This window comes from Colletotrichum godetiae (assembly GCF_030913485.1).
Source record: "Colletotrichum godetiae strain CBS 193.32 chromosome Unknown BDP55scaffold_16, whole genome shotgun sequence".
Lineage (NCBI taxonomy): Eukaryota > Fungi > Ascomycota > Sordariomycetes > Glomerellales > Glomerellaceae > Colletotrichum > Colletotrichum godetiae.
The window spans coordinates 43,294-63,033 of record NW_026851264.1 but is presented as its reverse complement, the minus strand read 5'-3'; the positions used below and the strand labels follow the sequence as shown (position 1 = coordinate 63,033).

The 19,740-nt window shown below is 52.5% G+C and overlaps 10 protein-coding genes across 10 annotated transcripts; 4 read left to right on the top strand and 6 right to left on the bottom strand.

Annotated features, from left to right (window-relative positions):
* Nucleotides 1-998: 998 nt before the first annotated feature.
* Nucleotides 999-2,589, bottom strand: BDP55DRAFT_660505 (40S ribosomal protein S22). The gene is made up of 2 exons (XM_060574637.1): nt 1,986-2,589; nt 999-1,746 (listed from the first exon to the last, which is right to left on the bottom strand). Exons 1-2 carry the CDS (start codon nt 2,116-2,118, stop codon nt 1,487-1,489), a joined length of 393 nt encoding a protein of 130 aa, XP_060430706.1. The 5' UTR covers nt 2,119-2,589; the 3' UTR covers nt 999-1,486.
* A 165-nt stretch (nt 2,590-2,754) lies between these two features.
* BDP55DRAFT_660500 (40S ribosomal protein S12) lies at nt 2,755-3,832 on the top strand. The gene is made up of 3 exons (XM_060574636.1): nt 2,755-2,872; nt 3,093-3,411; nt 3,483-3,832. The coding sequence occupies exons 1-3, from the start codon at nt 2,870-2,872 to the stop codon at nt 3,605-3,607; spliced, it is 447 nt and encodes a 148-aa protein (XP_060430705.1). The 5' UTR covers nt 2,755-2,869; the 3' UTR covers nt 3,608-3,832.
* Nucleotides 3,833-4,527, bottom strand: BDP55DRAFT_660498 (uncharacterized protein). The gene is made up of 4 exons (XM_060574635.1): nt 4,337-4,527; nt 4,170-4,272; nt 3,973-4,109; nt 3,833-3,913 (listed from the first exon to the last, which is right to left on the bottom strand). The coding sequence occupies exons 1-4, from the start codon at nt 4,478-4,480 to the stop codon at nt 3,896-3,898; spliced, it is 402 nt and encodes a 133-aa protein (XP_060430704.1). The 5' UTR covers nt 4,481-4,527; the 3' UTR covers nt 3,833-3,895.
* A 1,038-nt stretch (nt 4,528-5,565) lies between these two features.
* BDP55DRAFT_660495 (uncharacterized protein) lies at nt 5,566-7,442 on the bottom strand. The gene has a single exon (XM_060574634.1). It carries the CDS (start codon nt 7,193-7,195, stop codon nt 5,603-5,605), a length of 1,593 nt encoding a protein of 530 aa, XP_060430703.1. The 5' UTR covers nt 7,196-7,442; the 3' UTR covers nt 5,566-5,602.
* On the bottom strand, nt 7,421-7,729 carry BDP55DRAFT_660494 (uncharacterized protein). Its single transcript, XM_060574633.1, has one exon. The coding sequence runs from the start codon at nt 7,649-7,651 to the stop codon at nt 7,490-7,492; it is 162 nt and encodes a 53-aa protein (XP_060430702.1). The 5' UTR covers nt 7,652-7,729; the 3' UTR covers nt 7,421-7,489.
* Nucleotides 7,730-8,853: 1,124 nt separating this feature from the next.
* BDP55DRAFT_630794 (aspartic peptidase domain-containing protein) lies at nt 8,854-10,656 on the top strand (the record flags this gene model as incomplete). The annotated part of the gene is made up of 2 exons (XM_060572201.1): nt 8,854-9,062; nt 9,135-10,656. 2 exons carry the CDS (start codon nt 8,854-8,856, stop codon nt 10,654-10,656), a joined length of 1,731 nt encoding a protein of 576 aa, XP_060430701.1.
* Nucleotides 10,657-11,601: 945 nt separating this feature from the next.
* On the top strand, nt 11,602-12,291 carry BDP55DRAFT_550140 (putative glutathione S-transferase; the record flags this gene model as incomplete). The annotated part of the gene is made up of 1 exon (XM_060568991.1): nt 11,602-12,291. The coding sequence occupies one exon, from the start codon at nt 11,602-11,604 to the stop codon at nt 12,289-12,291; it is 690 nt and encodes a 229-aa protein (XP_060430700.1).
* A 1,134-nt stretch (nt 12,292-13,425) lies between these two features.
* Nucleotides 13,426-15,213, top strand: BDP55DRAFT_727512 (major facilitator superfamily transporter; the record flags this gene model as incomplete). The annotated part of the gene is made up of 1 exon (XM_060579319.1): nt 13,426-15,213. The coding sequence occupies one exon, from the start codon at nt 13,426-13,428 to the stop codon at nt 15,211-15,213; it is 1,788 nt and encodes a 595-aa protein (XP_060430699.1).
* A 98-nt stretch (nt 15,214-15,311) lies between these two features.
* BDP55DRAFT_660485 (uncharacterized protein) lies at nt 15,312-17,776 on the bottom strand. The gene is made up of 4 exons (XM_060574632.1): nt 17,213-17,776; nt 16,861-17,158; nt 16,521-16,805; nt 15,312-16,463 (listed from the first exon to the last, which is right to left on the bottom strand). Exons 1-4 carry the CDS (start codon nt 17,563-17,565, stop codon nt 15,456-15,458), a joined length of 1,944 nt encoding a protein of 647 aa, XP_060430698.1. The 5' UTR covers nt 17,566-17,776; the 3' UTR covers nt 15,312-15,455.
* A 181-nt stretch (nt 17,777-17,957) lies between these two features.
* On the bottom strand, nt 17,958-19,557 carry BDP55DRAFT_660484 (uncharacterized protein). Its single transcript, XM_060574631.1, has one exon. It carries the CDS (start codon nt 19,324-19,326, stop codon nt 18,325-18,327), a length of 1,002 nt encoding a protein of 333 aa, XP_060430697.1. The 5' UTR covers nt 19,327-19,557; the 3' UTR covers nt 17,958-18,324.
* Between the last annotated feature and the right edge of the window lie 183 nt (nt 19,558-19,740).

Below are 19,740 nucleotides of genomic sequence, written 5' to 3'. Positions count from 1 at the left end.
ATGTCCGGCTCGGAGCCGGGGGGTGTTGATGGGCTCCAAAAAGCACGCAACATGGCACACAACGGTAACACCTTCTGTTATCGAATTATCTCTCATTTTGCTCAGAGCTTCCTTCTCTGACGACATACAGTAGGGGCCCATTGAGACCTACCAATCACCATGGGATGTGAAATGTCTCGGCACCGTGACGGGCAGCTGGGTTTCCTGTCATGCCATTCTGCTTTCCTCACTCGCATGATGCACCGTAGATACGTTCCTCTGACCTTTACTGAACCTCTTCACACTGCATGTACCCACATCGCGTGCGTGTGTGTTCCCTCATACATCATTATTTATAGCCCTGTGATGTTATCCTTCCAAGCGTGACAGTAGGTAGGTACAGATCCAATCGGCTCACTGAGGCTTCTTGGCCCTCTCTGTGTCCAATAGTGGCGCGAGGCCCTGCAACATTGGTTTTGTTTCTTTCGTGAAAGAGAAACGACGTGATCTTCGTAGCGTTGCACTTAGATGTAGATTCTGCGAAAGCCAGCCCCCAGCCATTTCTAAAACGAATGGGAAAATCACTTCGCCAAGCTAGTGACAGGTTGAGTAGGTCAAAATGTACCGCTGTTGAGCAATTGTTGGCTACGATTCCCACAAGGCCGATTCGCTTTGTGTATTCGGGAGGATCCTGCTCCAATTCTCTACCGAGCCGACGGCCGGTTTCCCGAGGCCTGTGGATCTGGTATCTGTCACTTGAAATGGAATCTGCAAGGTGATTTCAAATCATGGAGAATCAAGGAAGACCCTCCCGTGCCTCCCAAAAATTGTACGGGGATCGAAGTAATCGAGTCATCTGCATTGGCCGAGAAAGTCCAGCAGATCGATCTCACGCCCAGGCCGAGCGGAACTCGGGAACAGCAAGCCGTTTGTCTCACAATCTTTTTCTTTAGCTTCAACGGTCGTGCCCTCTCCACGCATCGAGGCCTGGAGGACGCTTCAAGAACAAGTGGAGACACGGGGGGGGGGGGTTTGGGAGTTTTGCCTTTTGCGCAAACAAATTATTACGGGATATGCCTGTTGCGAATGAGGTGTAGCTACATGAACTCGCCATGCTCGAGCCATTGTGCAACATCATGAATCAGGGAGTCCGGCTTCTCAAGCTTTCAGGGCACAGGGTTGAGAAGCATATTACAATCACCTGCGAACATTGCTCTGGGCGGTAGCACGCAATGGCGTCTACTTGGGGAAACAAGCAGGCACGCATAATTCAGCTTTAGGACAGGACTTGCATAGCACACGTTGCACACTTGAAATTGACACATGAGAACTGGCTCGTATTGGTGGGGTCTTGGTTGAAGTTCATTGCTTTTGGTGTAAATGAGATCCTAGCTCAATGGCATCCTCTGGTATCGGCCATGGCTAACCCAAGTTATTCCCCCAAACGCCAGATGTCCCACGCCCCTTTTTGTTCATTCTTCCATCAGACTTTTTGGGTTTCCAACGCTTAGTAGAAGAAGCCGATGACCTTGCCGGCAACGTGCTTGCGACGGGCCTCCTCGTGGTCCATGATACCAGCAGAGGTGGTGAGGATGACGTAGCCGAACTGACGGGCGGGGAGCAGCTTGACAACCCACTTCTCGAGGTCGGAGAGACGGACGTTGTAGCGGGGAGAGATGACACCGCACTTGTTGAGGCGGCCGTTGAGCTGGACAACGATCTTGCCGGAGCGGTGGTCGTCGACCTCCTCGAATGACGAGATGTAACCTGTGTTGTTGCTGTTTAGCTATGGTGTCGCGGTGGTTTAAAGCTTAGACATCAGGAGAAAAAATCCGAAAAAGTTGTAAGACCTCCGCTATCTATCTATCGGCATCTTATAGGGGCTGAGTCGTGGGAATCGAAGACGGTCGCCCTAGTTATCATGCCGAATGTACATCCATCCAAGAATGTCCTCCGAGGTGAAGAGAAAGAAGAAGTAGAAAGCAAAACGTGGTGTGTTAACGTACCGTGGCGCTGCATGACCTGGAGGAACTTGACGATGACCTTGGAGCTGGGGCGGATGAGCACCTGGCGCTTGCCGGCCTTCTCGGCGTTGTTCATGCTCTTGAGAGCATCGTGGAGAACGGAAGTGCGGACCATCTTGGCGGTTGATGTATGCGGAGATTCTCAAGTCTCGGGAAATGAGGTATCTGCCAGCGAAGAAAATTGCATGTTAGCCTTCCAATGGGCCTGTTGAGCGTGGAGAGTGCCCTCCCAGGCGACATTCGACCAACAGGAGGGTTCTGCCAGCTCGTTGCTAAGAGGAGAGCGTATCAGATGTCATCGTCGTCGGCGTCGGGCAGCCGCCAGCCAAGGGGCCACCGCATCGTCCGTCGAGGCGAAGATGGAGGTCGAAAAAAAGAATCGGTATCTCGTGATCGCACGACTCGTCTGATTGCTCTCCTCCGGCATCAAGGAAAAGGCAAGAAGTTCCTGTCGGATCAAGTCGCCATCATGGGCGAACAAGGTGATTATGCCTTGTTTTTTGTTCTTTTTTCTCGACTTACCTCGTGGATTGAACGGTGCCGCTGAAGGGGGTGATTGGCAAGTTTGTCGGTGAGAAGATCGTGGTGGAAGTTGGGGCGCAGAAAAAGCCAAAAGGCTGTGGGAGAATTCCCCACACTGCGACGAAAAAAATTGGTCGCTTGTGGGTGCACGGACCACCCACAATTTCTAACCCTCGAAAGGGCACGGGCGAAGTGACCTTTCCACGAATGATCTTTCAGCGCATTTTCTGCTTGTGCCCTCGCATCACGCCAAAAGTTCACTTTATTCATACACTACCCAAATTACAACACAACATAACTCTTCGAGGATCGAACCGACAGGAACTTGACCAACAACTTTCAAGATGGTGAGTTCGCACCGAGAACCCCTCCCCAAAATGGCTCCCGAACGACCGACGCCTCCCGACTGCCCGCAATGTCTCCAATTGGGATTCCCGGGTGCTTGGAAGTTGTCGCGTGCGCGCAGGCCAATTGGGCTCATCCCACTTTGGGGGATGACGACGAAGATGTCGACTTGAACCTTGGGGGAACACACATGGCTAACCATTGCCCTTGCGCATCGTACAGTCGGACGTAGAAGAGAACAACGCCCCCGAGGTGGCCGAGGAGGTCGAGGTTTCCGCCGATGCCGGCTCCAAGGGCCAGATGTCCGTTCTTGACGCCCTCAAGGGTGTCCTGAAGCTCGCCCTCATGCACGACGGTCTTGCCCGCGGTCTCCGTGAGGCTTCCAAGGCCCTCGACCGCCGCCAGGCCCACATGTGCGTCCTCAACGAGGCTTGCGAGGAGGAGGCCTACAAGAAGCTTGTCATCGCTCTCTGCTCCGAGCACAAGATCCCCCTGATCAAGGTGCCCGACGGAAAGCAGCTCGGCGAGTGGGCTGGTCTCTGTGAGTACACACCTGCGGCATACCGCTGTCACACATTCGCACACGAGCGTCAGCTAATGGAGATATCACAGGCGTGTTGGACCGTGAGGGCAACGCCCGCAAGGTCGTCAACTGCTCTTGCGTCGTCGTCAAGGACTGGGGTGAAGAGTCCCAGGAGCGCTCCATCCTTCTCAACTACTTCCAGACCGAGCAGTAAATTTGGGTATGACTTCATGATTTGAATTTGGGCGTCACTATGGGGAGAAGGATTTTTAGAGGGGTGGCGGGGAAATCTGGAACCGTCGCTATGAACGATCTTTCGGTTGTACTCTAGCTTCTTCAGCTGGCATCTCGAAACAAAAAATGGAGGACTCCCTCTGGAGGTCAGGTCAACATGCATCAAGGACAAATAAAGAGAAACGGCATTGGGCACTCTTGAACCAACAAACGTGTGCATTATCGATGTTGATGTGAAGCGATTGATGAGAACTGTGGTATGGTCTGCCTATTTCCTTCCCTCGACCTGTGTGTGCGAGTCAGTACAAACATGTCTCGTTGAGCCCCTGTGTAGTCGAGCATTACCATGATGATGTGGTATCCAAACTCCGTCTTGGCCTCTCCGTAAACGGGGCTTGCCGTTGTACTGGCACTCAGGGCAAATGCAACGTCCTCAAACTTTGGGTCCAGGCTTCCCTTTGTCTTCCAGCCCAGAGCACCACCTGTGAACCAATCAGCATGGGCACTCGCCCGTTATGAAGCTGCGTATGGATGTCACTCACCTTGTCTCGCCTTGTCCTCGGAGAACTCTCTCGCCACATCATCAAACTTGGTCCCGTCTCTCAACTTAGCCAGAGCCTCCTCCTTCTTGGCATGCTTCTCGCACTGATGTTCTTGTCAGCTTGTAAAGTCCCGGCAAAAAGCCCGTAGCTAGGAAGACGGTGCTCACCAAGATGTGCCGGACGTTGATAGACTGCGCGCCCTTGGCCGCCTTGCCACCTTTGTCATCGCTCTCACCCTTAGCACCCTTCTTCCCGCCGGCAGACTTGCCCCCGTCCTTCTTGTCGGCCGGCTTCTTGTCGTTCTTGCCCATCTTGAAGTAGCTGCGGGGGTGTCAGGCGTGATGCGGACGATGAACTTTGAACTGGAGGGGTTGATGGGAGGGGGGAATCCGCTCTGGCGGCAACCCCCACCTTGAAAAGACTCTGTCAACGGCGGCTGTGACCAATGGAGTGCGGGGAAGCCAACTTCACTACCACATCTGACCGTTGCGAACTCTCATCCGACAATATATCAACAACACCCTGAGCAAGATTTTACTGCTTTTACGGAAGTTTCCACTTCTTGGTATTATTCCTTTGAAACAAAGTTTTCCCTTGTGCCATGATCCATGTATTGAATGACCAAAATCACGGATTGGCTGACAATCGTCCTTGCCAGGCATTATTTTCAGTTGATCAGATGCCAACAGCTTCTTAGCTCTAAGTATTCCCAGATTCGTAACCAGAGACGTTCCCTCAACGATTTAGATCAATTTCTTTCGTCGGTTATGTTCAAACAGGCTTTTACAAGCTCACACTACGTGCCCTCGATGTAAATTCTCCGATCTCCAGGCACATTGCGGGTAATATTCTGAGTTTGGACTCAGCCATACGTTACGTTGTATCCAACTGGCCAAGTAGAGTCGATTATCGCAACAATTGTCAGGATGCGGAAAGCGTAGAGACAAGACTCAGTCAGTGCTACTACTTTCACGTGGATTTGGGAGAGACCAGCCCGTGGAACCCAAAGGACGTAGATATACAGCTTCTCGCAAAACAATACTGAGCTACTTAGACGCTCTCTAGATGTAAGCTTTTGACTGAAGTATTGGTGAGACAAACTATCTTCAATAGATCCTAGATATCATCAGGTTCGGACCGAGACTCAAACGATGGGACCCTCGTGCCCTCCTACAGTAGAAGGTGAAGGGGTCAGGTGTTTGCACGAGACAACGATATTCTGTTTCAGTCAAAGCAAATTAAACAACAACCTTTCATTCTCTCAAGAATGCTATGCGTTCAAGGTCTGAAGTAAAGTGGCTCTTTATCTGGAGGCGGGCTCCAAGCCACGTACCAAAGTTTCGCAGAATCGGTGACATCTTGATCAACAGCTTCAACAACAATCCGAGAAGTCTAGTAGAACGTAAATTTTTTTCTAAGGGTATCATAACACACTATTCTCTCATTGAATCAACCGCTTTGCCAATCAACTCGAGGAAGGCTCCCTGCTCGATCCGAATATCAGCCCAGTGCCACTGGTCTCGTCGGACAAGATCTCTCTTCCTGCCTTTATCATCCTCCTCATGCCCTACCATTTCGGCGTGGGTGCTAAAGTAATTGTGGCCCAACATCTGTGCCACGTTCCTAAATCCCTTGTGGGACATGCTCGACGGTTGTATCTCAACGACGGCGGCGCCGTTCTCGCGGAGAAACATCGTGTGCGTCAGTCCTGCGCCGTGAACGCCGACCAGGACATCGGTGGACTGTATTATTCGAAGCTGTTCGGGGAAGGTCATCGCTCCCAAGTCGATTGCCTGAAAACTGGCGTCGGGAAACGCGTTCCGAGCTGCGTCTAGTAGGACGTCCTGGTCCAAGAGCTTGCGAGAGCCTCTTCGATCGATGAGAGTGACATTGAGTGGCTTGCTTTGTCGCCGTCCCGTCTCGAATTCGACGCAAAATTGCTGCATCACCCGTCGAGTGAAGACTCTCAGCAGCGGAGCGTCCTTGCAGTCTCTATCCTCCCAGTCGTTCTGCCATAGCGGATTGCTCCCTCCGGCGAGTGGGATAATGACGTTCTGAGGCGTCTCGGAAAAAGCTTGAGATTGCGCTGGGTGTTCCAAGATCTTGGTGAGGTGAAGTGGCTCACGACCTGCGAACATTCCCCACAACGAGTATAGAGGCCCTTCTTCTTGGTTGTCCAAGAAGACTACCTGGGTTCGTGGGACGTCTCCGGGAATAGTGAAGAAAGGCTTGTCGGGATTGTCGCCATCGTGACTGAGACGCAAGACGTCTAGGGACATGACCATTGACCATATCTCCATGAGAGAGTGCCAGATGTTGGAGTGGCCTTCCCTTTTCACGAGGATTGTGAACGGACGACTGCCATAGGAGCTTGGAGCTTGTATGGCTGAGGATGGCGATGCTCCGGCTTTGACGCTGACAAAGTTCTGGAATAGGAAGCCGGGACCGGTTTCGTACCAATAGTTTCTGATATTTGAGAAAGAGATGATGCCATGTGATGTTTCGTTGCCGGTAGGTTGTCGCACATTGCAGTCCACATGGAATTTACCGCTTTCGCGATCCAGTACGGCGCCCTGGCCGATGCAGAACGAGTCGCGGTTGTCGTTGGACTGCGTGTGACTGTGAAAGCATGTCAAGTTTGCGCTCGACTCTGGCGAACAGTACTGGATCCTTTGATCGCGGAGTTCATTCAGGTATCGAGGGCCAAAGCGTTTGGCGCAGAACTCAGACTCTGGCAGGTCCGACTTGCTCAACGTCGCCAGTTCCGGCAGAGCTTCCGGAACCTCTTGCTTCGGTGGCCGTGGTGTGGAGTGGAATGGGTTGTGGAGAAATGACAGCCCGCCGCCAGTTTGTGTGGATTGCGACGACGATACAAGAAGGTGAAGAAGGATCATGACAAGCAGCGCCGCCGCCCCGGCCCGCATGCTCTTCGGTAAAAGACGCGAACGCATGGTCGACAGGAATAAGAAGAGCCCATAAGAAGCCGGACGCCGAAGGTTGTTCGGTTGATTTTTGATACTGGACATTTGAAGTCAGAAGGAGGTCAGGAAGAGATAAATCGTGACGTTGGTCCAGCCGGTGGGGAGAAGGAAATGGGTGATAAACCCGTCCACTTCTCGGCAAACAATCGAAGCACAATGCAGGAGAATGGTCCTGCTCTTGGCTGCAAAGAAGGCAGCCTGAGCCCCGTTCGGAATAACCACCAACATGCTGCATGCCTGGCCAACAAAGGCGGACGACAAGAAAGGTGCGCTCCATCCGCGCGTTTGACCAACTGTCGGAAGACAGTCACGTTAGTGTATAATTTGTTGTCTCTCCATTCATGTGCTTGTACCAGTAGTTTCCTCCATGCACTTAGCCGCTGATAACTCCTTGTTGGAGGGTGACGGTACCCGACCCACTGCAGGGGGCCACGAAGTCTTACAAGGCTTAGGCAGGATGGCTTCCAGATACGGATATGGATTGTGAGGGTATGTTACCATGTACTTAAGGTAAGCTGGCACATGGCTGGCTTTTTTTGGGGGGCAAAGAGTCGCATCACAATAGGATGGGCGTATGGGTGGTCGTCGGTCCATCCAACCGGGAAAGTGGAGCTCTTCCGTTGTATCACCGGACAACAAACCAACTGACCAACCAACCTACCCGACCTTACTCTCAAGGTGGCCCTTTCCTCAAATTTTTCTCTCCTTTCCGAGTCCGCCTCATCCGCACATCCGGTACTCTCGCCAGAACTCAGATTATTGTCTAAGGAGATAATTTCCAGTGACTCGCTAGGCTTCGTCGGGCCCGAATGGCCTCGGCCAGATGCCATTCTGCCTACATTCAATAGGCCCATTCCTTTCATGGCACAGACCAATGGCCGATAAGCTCTAAGATGCTGTTTGTACAGAGTAGCATCCCGGCGGGCGTGACCGGTATCTGTATGAGAGGATGTGATCAGAGAATGTTAGTACCTACTACGTAGTTCTTGGGAGGCGCAGGCCAATGGCAGATCCGTTTGAGTTGCTGTTGGTAGCAGCCCCGTTGTAGCTGACAAGGATTATCAGGCGAGTATTAAAGTATGGCAGAAAACCTGCGTTGTTCTGCCGTTTTTTTTTACTGAAGAAGTACGTACTCAACGAACTACCTAAGGTATTGAGAAATCAGGTACGGATATTGTTAGATGACAACAGCCTTCCGCTCGCAGCTCAACACATCCGGTCAACTCTTCCACCAACACCAACACCAGTAGGAACACTCCCTCTCAGTAAGAGCTCCATATGCCATGTACCATTTACTCTAAGAAGGCAGTCTTGAAAATTATCGCCAAGAGGAACAGCGGTAATGACTGAGACGGAAAGAGAGCCTTATGGATGTAAGCGTAATATGGCCGGGCGACTGTAGTGTCACCCATTGGGAAGCTTTACAAGGGCCATGAAGCTGTGGGCTCGTGTCTTGAACCAGGATCCTCAGAAGCAGGCCATAATGAAGGAGTGGCAGGCTGCAGCGCAGCATGAGCTTGGCCACTGCCCTGTACCAAACCCGAGTCCCGAAAGACTCTGTGGATTCATAGCCATCTTCCGAAGTCAGCGGAGGAACTATTCTCCCTATTGTTTACCATTTTCATCTTGGTCTGTTAGAGTACTAAGGACGTCAAGTTGTGATCTGCTCGTTTCTCGCTATCGACCAACGACTCGTGTAGATGATGGAGCCTTCGATTCTGCCTCCTCATGGCTCGCTGGCAGTTCTGCTAATTCTGCCAGCATATCTCGCGGCACTGGTTCTGGCAGCTTGTGCACCATATCCTGTTCCAATACGACTCGGCAATGTTTCGTTATCAAACGGCCAGGTAGTGAGAGGCTTGGAACTGGCCGTTGGGGAACCCGAGCAGAAATTTGCTTTCATCCCCCAGAGGTATTCAACTTAAGCATCTACTTGCATATTCACGAACTATGTGACACATTGCTAACGAACGTCTCGACTCAGTGGCCAGAACGGCACTTTGTTGTACGGCACCAACGGAGTTTGTACTCTTCGCGGCTCTGACAGGTGGTCTAAGGACGGCTGTACTTCTTTTCGAGGGGGTTCTTATGATTTACTCGCGTCCAAGACAAGCAAAGCGACAACACACGATGCTACTCCCGAAGATGACGGATGGCCAGATATCAACCCCGTTGCTGATACGATGAAGCTCAATAGCAACCTTACGCTCGACAACCTCGCCATGGGCATAGCGTTGAGCGACTGGGATACCCAAGGCTATAAAGCCATGATGGGGCTCGGCCTAGGCTCGAATTCGACCATACTGAGAGTCTTGAAGGAGTCAGGCAAGATTACCTCGCGAACGTGGAGTCTCTTTTGGGGTCGCGGTTTTGGGATGTCCTCTCAGCTGGACGGTCATCTTATATATGGAGGCTACGACCGAGCAAAAGTTTCTGGAAAACGATATACCCAGCCCCTGACACCCAACATCGCTCAATGCGAGTCACAACTCATGGTGACGGTCACAGACCTGACCATGAACTTCGACAATGGTACAGACGTCGGCATTTTCCCGTCAAAGTCGAGCGCCATCTCCACCTGCATCAATCCAACGATTCCGGTAATGATGAGGATGCCTCTGAATCCTTACTTTTCCACCTTCCTTAAATACACGGACAATACCATTGACAACATGACTCGCTCTCTCGGTTATCACTACTGGAACATGAAATACCTTCCCGACCAAAAGCCGTATGTCCCCCTTATCCCTGACTTGCTCGCAGTCCTCCAAGCGGCTCGGGTCAACTTTCCAAGCCCACATACTGACAAGACTTGTGCCAATAGATATGACGGTGCCTTGACAATAACGCTCTCATCCGGCCTAAAAATTCGTGTGGACCGTGACAACCTCGTCCTACCACACGTATCACTCGATGAGCAAACGGGAGAGATGCTCGTCAACGCAACAGAAAAGGACATGCTCATTGACTCAATGCAGAATGTCAACGAAAACGACATGGCACAACTCGGCTGGCAGTTTCTTTCCGCCGCCTACCTGCAAGTCAACCACGACACGTCCGAGTTCTCGCTCTGGCAGGCAAACCCCACATGGAACCAAGACATCGTGTCCATAGACCCCGGCAACAACGACGTCACCGACTTTTGCTCGTCCCAGTCCAAAGACGGCAATAAGACCGTGAACGGTGGTGGGGATGCGGGCGGCAGCGGGGAGGGTAGCAGCAACGACACGTCGACAAGCTCGGGCTCCCCCGGCCTCTCACGCGGGGCTACTGCCGGAATTGCCGTTGGCGGGGCCGCAGCTATAGCTATCATCGTCGGAGCTGTGCTATGGTTTCTCAAGCGAAAGAGGTCGAGGGCCCCTTCATTACCATCGCCGGGCATGATGCAGAACACAGCGTGGACGCCAGTGCCTCCAAGCCAAGACCTCCCCTCTAAGACGCCACCGACGTGCGAACTAGACAATGGGGACACTCCAACCATGCGGCGGTATGAGATGGCGGGTTGAATATTAATGAAAGGCCGACGCAGCTGTGCCACAAATAGTCTTACATGTTGATGACGTTTGAGAGGGGGGTGTTTTCTTTTGTGGATATAGAACCTATTTTGTATTATACCTTACTTTCACCCTGTATTATCTTACGCTCTAGCTTAACTCCTCAACAGAGCCGAGCCAGTGATTTCTTCTTTGCCATAACCAGCGAATGCTTGGTGCTCTACGGTGCCTTTTTATGTTTTTGGTGCTTCAGTTTTGAAGACATCGTCGGCTTTCGATGTTGGTTTGGTGGGACGTGCACGGTCTCTGAGAGCGGTGTGCTGACCCCGCGACTATGTCTCAGCGATTGTGCCTGGCATTTGTAATCCAGCTGAAAACTGGGATGTAAAAAAACTAAGACAGCTCGCAGGGATTCGGAAGAGAGGTAAGTTGACGTCTGGACCGGATTGGGTGTATTCTTCCCTTCCAAGATGGCCCGCGAACTCTTCCGATACGGAAATTACGATGACCATCCACGGCGAACTTGCGATTTGTCATCGATCTTCAGAAACCCCTCTTAATTCCTTTGTAAGCAAGAATGACATACAGCTTATCAAATGCCGCTGAACGATGAAAGTTCTATCCTTGGAACCATTTCGTCCGTCTGTGTACTGAGTTTCAGTGAATGCGGGGTCCGTGGTAGGCAGATCGTAGCATCGGAAACAGTTTCCAAGTTGGGTGCAAGTTGACCGCATCTCTACGGGTTTCCTACGATGTGTTCTTTAAGAGCTCGCCGAAGTCCTACTTACCATCACTTCAAAGATAACTAATCAGATTCGCTGGACTCAACGACTAAGACCCGGCATTTCAGTAAACATCAATAATTGCTCGGTTGACTCTATCCGTTTAGCATTGGATCCAATCCATTGACAACCATCCCGACAAATCTCCACAAAAAGCCGCACCAACCAGGCCAAAATGGCATCTAAGAAGCTTCAACCGATCAGGGTCTGGACCTCCAAGAACGGCCCAAACCCATGGAAAGTCCACTTCGTCCTCGAGGAGCTCGGGATTCCCTACGAAGAAAAGTATATCGACTTCCCCGACATGAAGAAGCCACCCTTTGAAAAGATCAACATCAACGGGCGCGTACCCGCCATCGAGGACGACAACACCGGCATCACGCTGTGGGAGTCGGGCGCCATCCTCGAGTACCTCGTCGAGACGTACGACAAGGACAAGAGGTCCATCAGCTTCGAGCCGGGCACGGCCGACTACTTCCATGCCAAACAGTGGCTGCACTTCCAGATGTCCGGTCAGGGCCCGTACTTTGGCCAGGCCATCTGGTTCCACCGGTACCACTCCGAAGACGTGCAGAGCGCCAAGGACCGGTACGTCAAGGAGATTCGGAGGGTTTCCTGGGTCCTGGACCGGGCTCTCGAGGGACGCCAATTCTTGGTGGGCGATAAGTGCTCCTACGCGGATATTGCCTTTATCCCCTGGTTCAATGTTGCATTCTACCCGTGGTATGACTTGAAGGTTTCCGGTGCTTTTGCGGATCAGATCGATTTTGCAAAGGAGTTCCCGAACACGGCTGCATGGATGGACAGGCTCAGAGCTAGACCTATCATTGCGGAGACCTTGAAGAAGAGGGCTGCCACCTTGTAGAAGGAAGAAAAACAACACTAGAAAGCAATCCGTCATAAGAGTTTAATGAAGAAAAAGAACCCAGTATTTGCTTAAGTGTGTGCATGAGAAAATACGTTGTGGCATACTGTATATTACGACATAGCGACATCTCGGCCCGAGAACCCCACTCTTTACGGAAGAGCCATCCGGGCCCGCCCCGGGCCGCTTTTTGTCAGCTCAAACCAGACCGAGATCGACCCGGGCGGGTGGACAGGCGTCCTCAAGATCTCCCAGTGGCTCCGCTGGGATGCGGGCAAGGCTCGCCCAAGAAGACGGGCAGAAGCCCGCCCCATCGCTCTCACCTTCCTTGTGGTGTCGCATGCGATTCTTGTGTCCGCTACGGTGGGAAGGCGAGAGCACACCGGCCGAAAAGAATGGGTTGATATCATGGTTCCGTTGTATTAGTGAACGCAATTGGATAGAGCATGGGGATGGGCAGTCGAAATGCCGCTCGGAGCCGAATGTAACCTGGTCGTGTGTCTTGCTCTGAACTGGTATACTTGCCTCTTTGGGACGAGTGAGAAGAGAAAAGAAACATTGCGTTTTCGGCATATGGCAAATCAGCGTCGATGCAAAGTCAATTATCGCTCCGTAACATACAGTACATTGCAAGTCTCGCGGCTCGCGTTCTCGCGTCGACCAAAGAGTGGAAATTTCCGGCTGCAGCAGACAAGCGCCCTACAGAAACGCATACGCGCATCCAGTCTCTGCGAAAGACCGAGATCTCCGAGTGCTAGATTTTCTCTTAGCTCGGCCCCAAAGAACTCAGTGTTATCGACTGGCAAAAGTTGCCTCACCGTCATTGATGGAGCTGGCCGTCGTTAGCCTTCTGGGAATAAACCGGGGGCTAGTACGATGCGCAAAGTGGGAGAGAGCCGAAAGAGAGGAAAAGACAACTTCCCTGTCGCGCCCGGTATGAAGTCACGTATCAGTGTTGCTAATCCTCAATGACTCAACTGTTGCACCTAATTCGGTGTTCTTTCCGCTGCCGTCTGTTACAGTCTCAACTCTAAAGAGACTTCACACCCATATCAGTTGAGCCTGATATCTCGGAAGTATGTTCTCTCAGCGCTTTAATCGGTAGATCTAAGGAGAAACCTTTTGCGGAAAAGGATGCAATCTTTTTTACAGCGCCGGCGCGCGGGCATTGAAGCCCAAGCGCAAATCGACAGAGACATCGGAAAAGCGCGGTCCTCAGCAGCGCCAAGCAGGCCTCTCGAAGTAGGCAGGGACCTCGAAAACCAATCTTCTTCGTCACAAGAGGAGGAGAAGCAGCGAGGAAGTCCACTCTTGGAATCACCAGACGGCACTCCCACCACCAACCCCGAAAGCAACGAGCACCGCAACCATGACGGGGAGCACGATGCCTCCGGTACCACCGTCGAACGGAGCCAAACGGCACGGACAGGACACTCGGAAGGCACGGCCCTCGGCCGCGTCCTAACCGGCATCCACGTCCGCGACCGCACCGGCGAAGAGGGTCACGGCGGCCGCGTCTTCGTCGTCGGCTGGGCGGGGCCGGACGACCCCCTAGACCCGCACAACTGGCCCACGGCGAAGCGTATCGGCGTGACGCTCCAAATCTCCCTCATCGCCCTCTTCGTCGGCTCCGCGTCCGGCATCGATGCCACGGTCCTCCCACAGGCCGCCAAGGACCTCGGCGTAAGCCAGGTCGCCGAGTCGCTCGCCACGGGCCTCTACCTCGTCGGCATGGGCCTGGGGTCCCTCATCGCGGGGCCCTTTTCCGAAACCTTTGGCCGCAACGCCGTGTACGCGGCCTCCATGGCCGTCTTCATGATCTGGATCATGGCGTCCGGGCTGGCGCCCAACTTTGGCGCGCAAATCGTCTTCCGGTTCCTGGCGGGGTGCTCCGCCTCGACGCCGCTCGTCTGCTCCGGCGGCTCCATCGCAGACATGTACAACCGCCTCGAAAAGACGTGGAGTTTCCCCCTCTACGCGATCACCTGCTTCGGCGGTCCCATGATCGGCGCCGTCATGGGCGCCTACATTGGCCCTTCCAACGCCGTGAGCTGGCGCTGGGTGGAGTGGACGACGCTCATCTCTTCCGGGCTCGTGCTGGTGCTTGTCCTGCTCTTCATGCCCGAGACGTATGGCCCGCTACTTTTGCAGTGGAAGGCCGCGCACTACCGCCGCATCACGGGCGACGACCGCTTCCGCTCCGAGCACGAGATTGTCGACGCCACGCTCTTCAGCCGTCTCAAGACGAGTATGACGAGGCCGTTCCTCATGCTGATGGAGCCCATCATTATCGCCATGACGCTGTACATTACTGTCGTCTACATAGTCCTCTTCACCTTCCTCGTCGGGTGGCCCTACGTCTTTGAGTACACCTACGGCCTCGACCAGGGGCTCGCCAACATCATCTTCATCTCCATGTTCGTCGGCACGCAGGTCAACTTCCTCTTTGTGCCCTTCATCTACGCCAAGACGGCAAAACGGGTCAAAAGTGACGGTGAAAAAGCGAGCTTCAAACCGGAGATCCGTCTGTGGTACGCCACCTCCGGCGCGGCCATCTCCGTCCCCATCTCGCTTTTCTGGCTCGGCTGGACGAACTTCGCCAGTATCAGCGTCTGGTCCGCCATCTTCGCGGTCGCCGTTTTCGGGTACGGCGTCACCGGAATCTTCATGTGCGTGTACATGTACATAATCGACTCGTACGAGATCTACTCGGCGTCGGCGCTCACGTTCGTCGCGCTCATCAGGTACATGGTTGCGGGAGGCATGACCGTGGTTGGAATACCATTCTTCGAGAAGATGGGAACGCACTACACTCTGACCATTCTCGCCTGTATATCAGCTGTGCTTGCGCCGATCCCGTACGTTTTGTATTACTATGGCCACTGGCTCAGGGCCAAGAGTCGCTTTGCCGTATCAATGTAAAGTAGTGTCATAAATCTAGATAGTGTCTACCTTTCCTAGCAGATAGCACACCATGCCTTATGTACCACGAATATTTGCTCGCATCCTGCAGAAGAGTCTTTACCAGCTTGGCCCACAGATCACGTTGAGACACAAACTAGACCTACACTGACACGATGGATCGTGCTGGTTGCCGGATAGAGAACGGCATATTTGTACTTGACTACAATCTCTTGAAGAAGCCCAGATTTGGAAGTCCTGGGTCAACAAGGATCCAGACGGACCCCTCCAAACGAGAATCCTCCAATCCATTGCCTTTCAAAGTCTTTTGAGATGACCAAGAACACCTCGCCGTCGCTTCCAACTTCCACTTCTGGCCCTAACACCTCACACCAGCCAGTATTTCTCAACGTATTCCAGAGCCCAGGTGCGATCGTTTTCTCTTTATAGCCTTCTTGGAAGAGTTCGGGAGGAATGTGTTTGTGCTTGTCAACATCAACATCTTGACCGAGAAAATCATGGGGATTCTTTGCTCGTCCAACGCTGCAACGCAAGTTCCAGGGGTAGAACCATGAAGAATCCGGGATCAAAGTCCCCCCCTCATTCAAGTCAGCCGGAAAGTATCTTTCTCTGATTGTGTTTTCTGGTGGACCACTGGGATACCAGCAGCGAGGCACAGGCTGTGATGAACCAGGACAGTTTTTGCCTGCAAAAAACCAGAATATCCAACGAGAGCGGTATCGACCACGGTCTATCCACTTGACGTGCCCGCGAATCTGCAAGTTGACGATCCGGCGACATGTTAGGATGGTGTTGCCAACCGGTTTGACCTTGTTATGTCGCAAGATGTACTGTTCAACCCTCGTTCCAAGGGGGTAGCCTTGGTCTCCAAGGGCCTCCCTGTACCAGTACAAACGCCCCGGATAGTCTTGGTCAAGATCCCCCTCATGTAGACTTGAGAAACTCTCAACAGGTATGACGTGAGGTCTAGGAGCACCACAAGAGTTCTCTTGCCATTGCTTTTCTCGCTCTCTTTCAATCTCGAGTACTACGTTCCGAGCCGATAGCGAGTTTGTAACAAGGTCTTTGAGTTTTTTGATGACATTCTCGTACTCGTGGTCATGAGGTGCAAACTTCACCATGTTGGAGTGTGTGCGGGCGATGGGACACGTATACGACGAATTATCTTCCCACGGGCGGCTGTGTGTTGCCGATTCCTTGGCGACAAGAACTTTGGCCGGTCCAGTCATTTTCCAGACCCCAGCTTCATTCTACTTTCATATAAATACGGAACCTGAAGGCACAGTATGAGATAACGTCACACGCACCTTTTCTGCTGTCGGCGACACGAGTGTTTCGTAGAAAGAGACAATCTCAGAGTCACCCTTCCCACCCAGGGCGGTAGGGAACTCCATGCTGCAAACACTAGGCATTTGCGACTGAATGCGATCTAAAGATCGAAGAAGAGGGAGGTTCGGCCCGTCCTCGACCATGGGTATTAGCGATTCAGTGTCCATGCCAAGGTGCGGAACACCAAAGAAGGCGATCCCGTACACCGCCCGAACGATACGTGAGTCTTGTTGGGTGCCGGATTTGGACATGTCGACTAGAGCCTGGCTTCATTATTAGACCTGCATAGTTCTAGAATGACCATTTGTCAGAGCTTACCTGCTTTGCAATCAATCCTCCCATGCTGTGAGCTATCAGAATGATCGGCCGCGTCGGAGAGCTAGCGAGTGGGAGCAGGCTGGTACGGAATTTCGCTGCCAGGTCTTCGATGTTTTGGAAGTTTTCACTCCCAGCAAGAGTGGAATTGTAGCCCCAGGTCATCACCCGAGCCATAGGAGGTTGATCTGTCGCTTCTGTAAGGTGGAATGGAAGAGAGTCTCGGAGCCACATGTGACCTCCGCCCCTTTCTTTGAAAGAACCGAACGCGTGTCCGCCAAGGCCAGGAATTGCAACGAAACTATGGAGCAGTCAGCATTGCATCGGAGTCCTCGAAGGGGCTCTCGATGCTCACTCGACCTTGTGGCTCTCTGATGGCGGCATGTACAGAGTAGTGACACCCTCAAAATCATCGTCAATCGTCATGTATTGAGTTCGAACAGGCTGTCCAAGATCTTCAGAGCCTGTAGGCAGGGGTATGTCCCAGAATCTAGAATGAGCCGCTTTGGAGCCTTGAAGTCGAGACGGAAGAACCCGAAAAGTGACAGTTGCAGTACTGGAGCGGTTATGGACCTCGCGAGCAAGAGACTTGACGACAGGAACGGTAAGAGGGTCAGGTTCTGCTAAGAACGACTCTAGATGCTTGAAGCTCCAGTCGAGAGGCACGCCGCGAATCCTGAATGTAACTTGCGAACTGTGCAGCTCCATCCTTCAAGTAGAACGGCTCTCTCGTCCTTCGGAAACCTTTGTAGCGTCAAGATGAACTCGATGTCTGTGTAGCGGAATGAAGTGAAGTTGACAGCCCAGGGTACTTAGTGGAGAGAAGAGTGTGGGCAGTTTGATGTCCTGAAAACCCGTCGCTATCTGGTGAATTGCGGCTGAACCAGGCGAAATACTCCAACCAATAAACCCAGACAACGTAACCGGTCGGTGCCAAAGCACACGCAAGCCACCGGTCTTGGTAGCGTGAAGCATCCAACGCACTTGCTGACGAAAATCTAGTCACAGGGGTGTCTCGTGGGCCTCGATATTTATCTAAACGAGTTACGCAAGCCGCGCCATTCTTCTTGACCTGGCCAAGAGACGAGGATGAGTAGGCTGGCGTCCAGGCTCGAGCGACGCATCTGGAGAACCGGGACTGTAGCTAAAAGAAAGAACAGATCATGGCTTAAATACTAAATTACTGCTACGAGAAGATTCTCGCAACGATCGATGAATTACATTTGTTCAAGGTACAAAGAACACCACCACGAGCAGACTGCCTCGAACTCGCTATTACTGTATAGTTTGACCAACCGTTATGTTACGCTTCCCGCAAGAGAGGTCCTCCAAGAGTTGCCGTTGTATTTTTTAGAGGCTAACTCTAGGTAGAAGTCCAACAGACAGATAGGTGCGAGTTTCAACACACCTCGCATGAGAAAGAAAGGTTCGACAAATCGGAGAAGATGATCATCGCCAAAGCTAGGGCTACACTTTGGTCCCTCCTTTTAGCCGCAGAACCGTGGGCCGTTTGTGATATCGAAGTGTTGACAGAATATAGAACCAAAACAGACACGCCCACACGGCCAAGATGATGCCAATCGCCGCTGCAACGAATCCGAGTGATATGAGAGCAATATCATATGAAAATGCCTGGAATTTCCCATCCGAACCCAGCCTCTCAGTTGCCAGAGCCACTTGCAAAGCTGATAGGATGACCGTGATGTAGATGAAAACCACCAAGAGCCAGCCAAAGTTGCGCTCGAAAAAGGTGGTATACTGCTTCGAACCCGAAATGTAGCCGTACACGAACCTTGTCGCCGAGAATCCAGCCGCGCCCAAGCGGTAGAGCGTATTGAGGCGGGACAAGCGGAGTTCGCCGTATTCGTAACGAGGGCTCACCCAGCTTCGCGTTTGGACGTCGTTCTGGCTGGAGAAATCGAGTACCATCCTTGTCCAAATTTCCCATTTTATACAAGAAGGCAGTAAACCCATCTCATGTGCGATTCGCAGATCGCTGCGGTAGCTGATGAGCCATACGTACGAGAGCAGCAGCCCACAAGCACTCCTATACAGCGCGCCGTTATCACAGATTGTCTCTTCCCACAAGTTGTGATCAAAAAAGTAGTCTGGTAAAGGCTTGATGAAAATGGTGGTATCGTGCCACGTCATGTGCTCCTCGGGGTTTTCGGTCACGCAAATGTTCCGTCCGACTACCTTTTGGCGATGAAGTGGACGCGCCGCTCGGGGCAGCCCCGCGAGCCAGAGGTATGGATACATCTTCTCCAACCTTTTCGTTTGTAGGTCGGTCTCGAGGAACAAAGTGACGCTTTCTCTGGCATTGGTTACATTGGCTAGCCGGTCCTTGTACCGGAAGATGGGGGGCAGAGTGGTGCTTGTCGAAAGCTGAAGGGCGGTATCTCGCGAGATGGGTACGGGAGGCTTGGGTGGTGGTGATGATGGTGCAGTTGCCTGCGGTGTATGTGCCATCGCGTCGCCAGCCTCGAGGCCGTGGATTCAGTCTGACAACAGACAACAAGACAAGATAGTACTCGTGAAATTCACGAATGTATGACCGTTTGCAAACTCTAGCCTGGAGCTGATAGTGAGCGTCGATGGAGGGGAGCTGGAGCCTTATGCCAGGAACTTGGCCCGGGTGAGCCATGGTTGCTTCCATGCGTATGTTCAAGTATGTAGTAATCGAAGGCTACAACCTATCGCTGTACCCAAGTCAAGATGTGATTCCCTCCGAAGGCTGAATTTAGCTCCAATCAATTGAGACATGTATGCTTCCCCTGGTCGTTTTTGCTCAGCTTAGTGCGGACAGACCCCGTCAAGCAGTCAGCCGCTGCCAAGGCTGATGCAGTGGGTGTAGGAAACGCTACGGGAAGCACTATTCCCGCC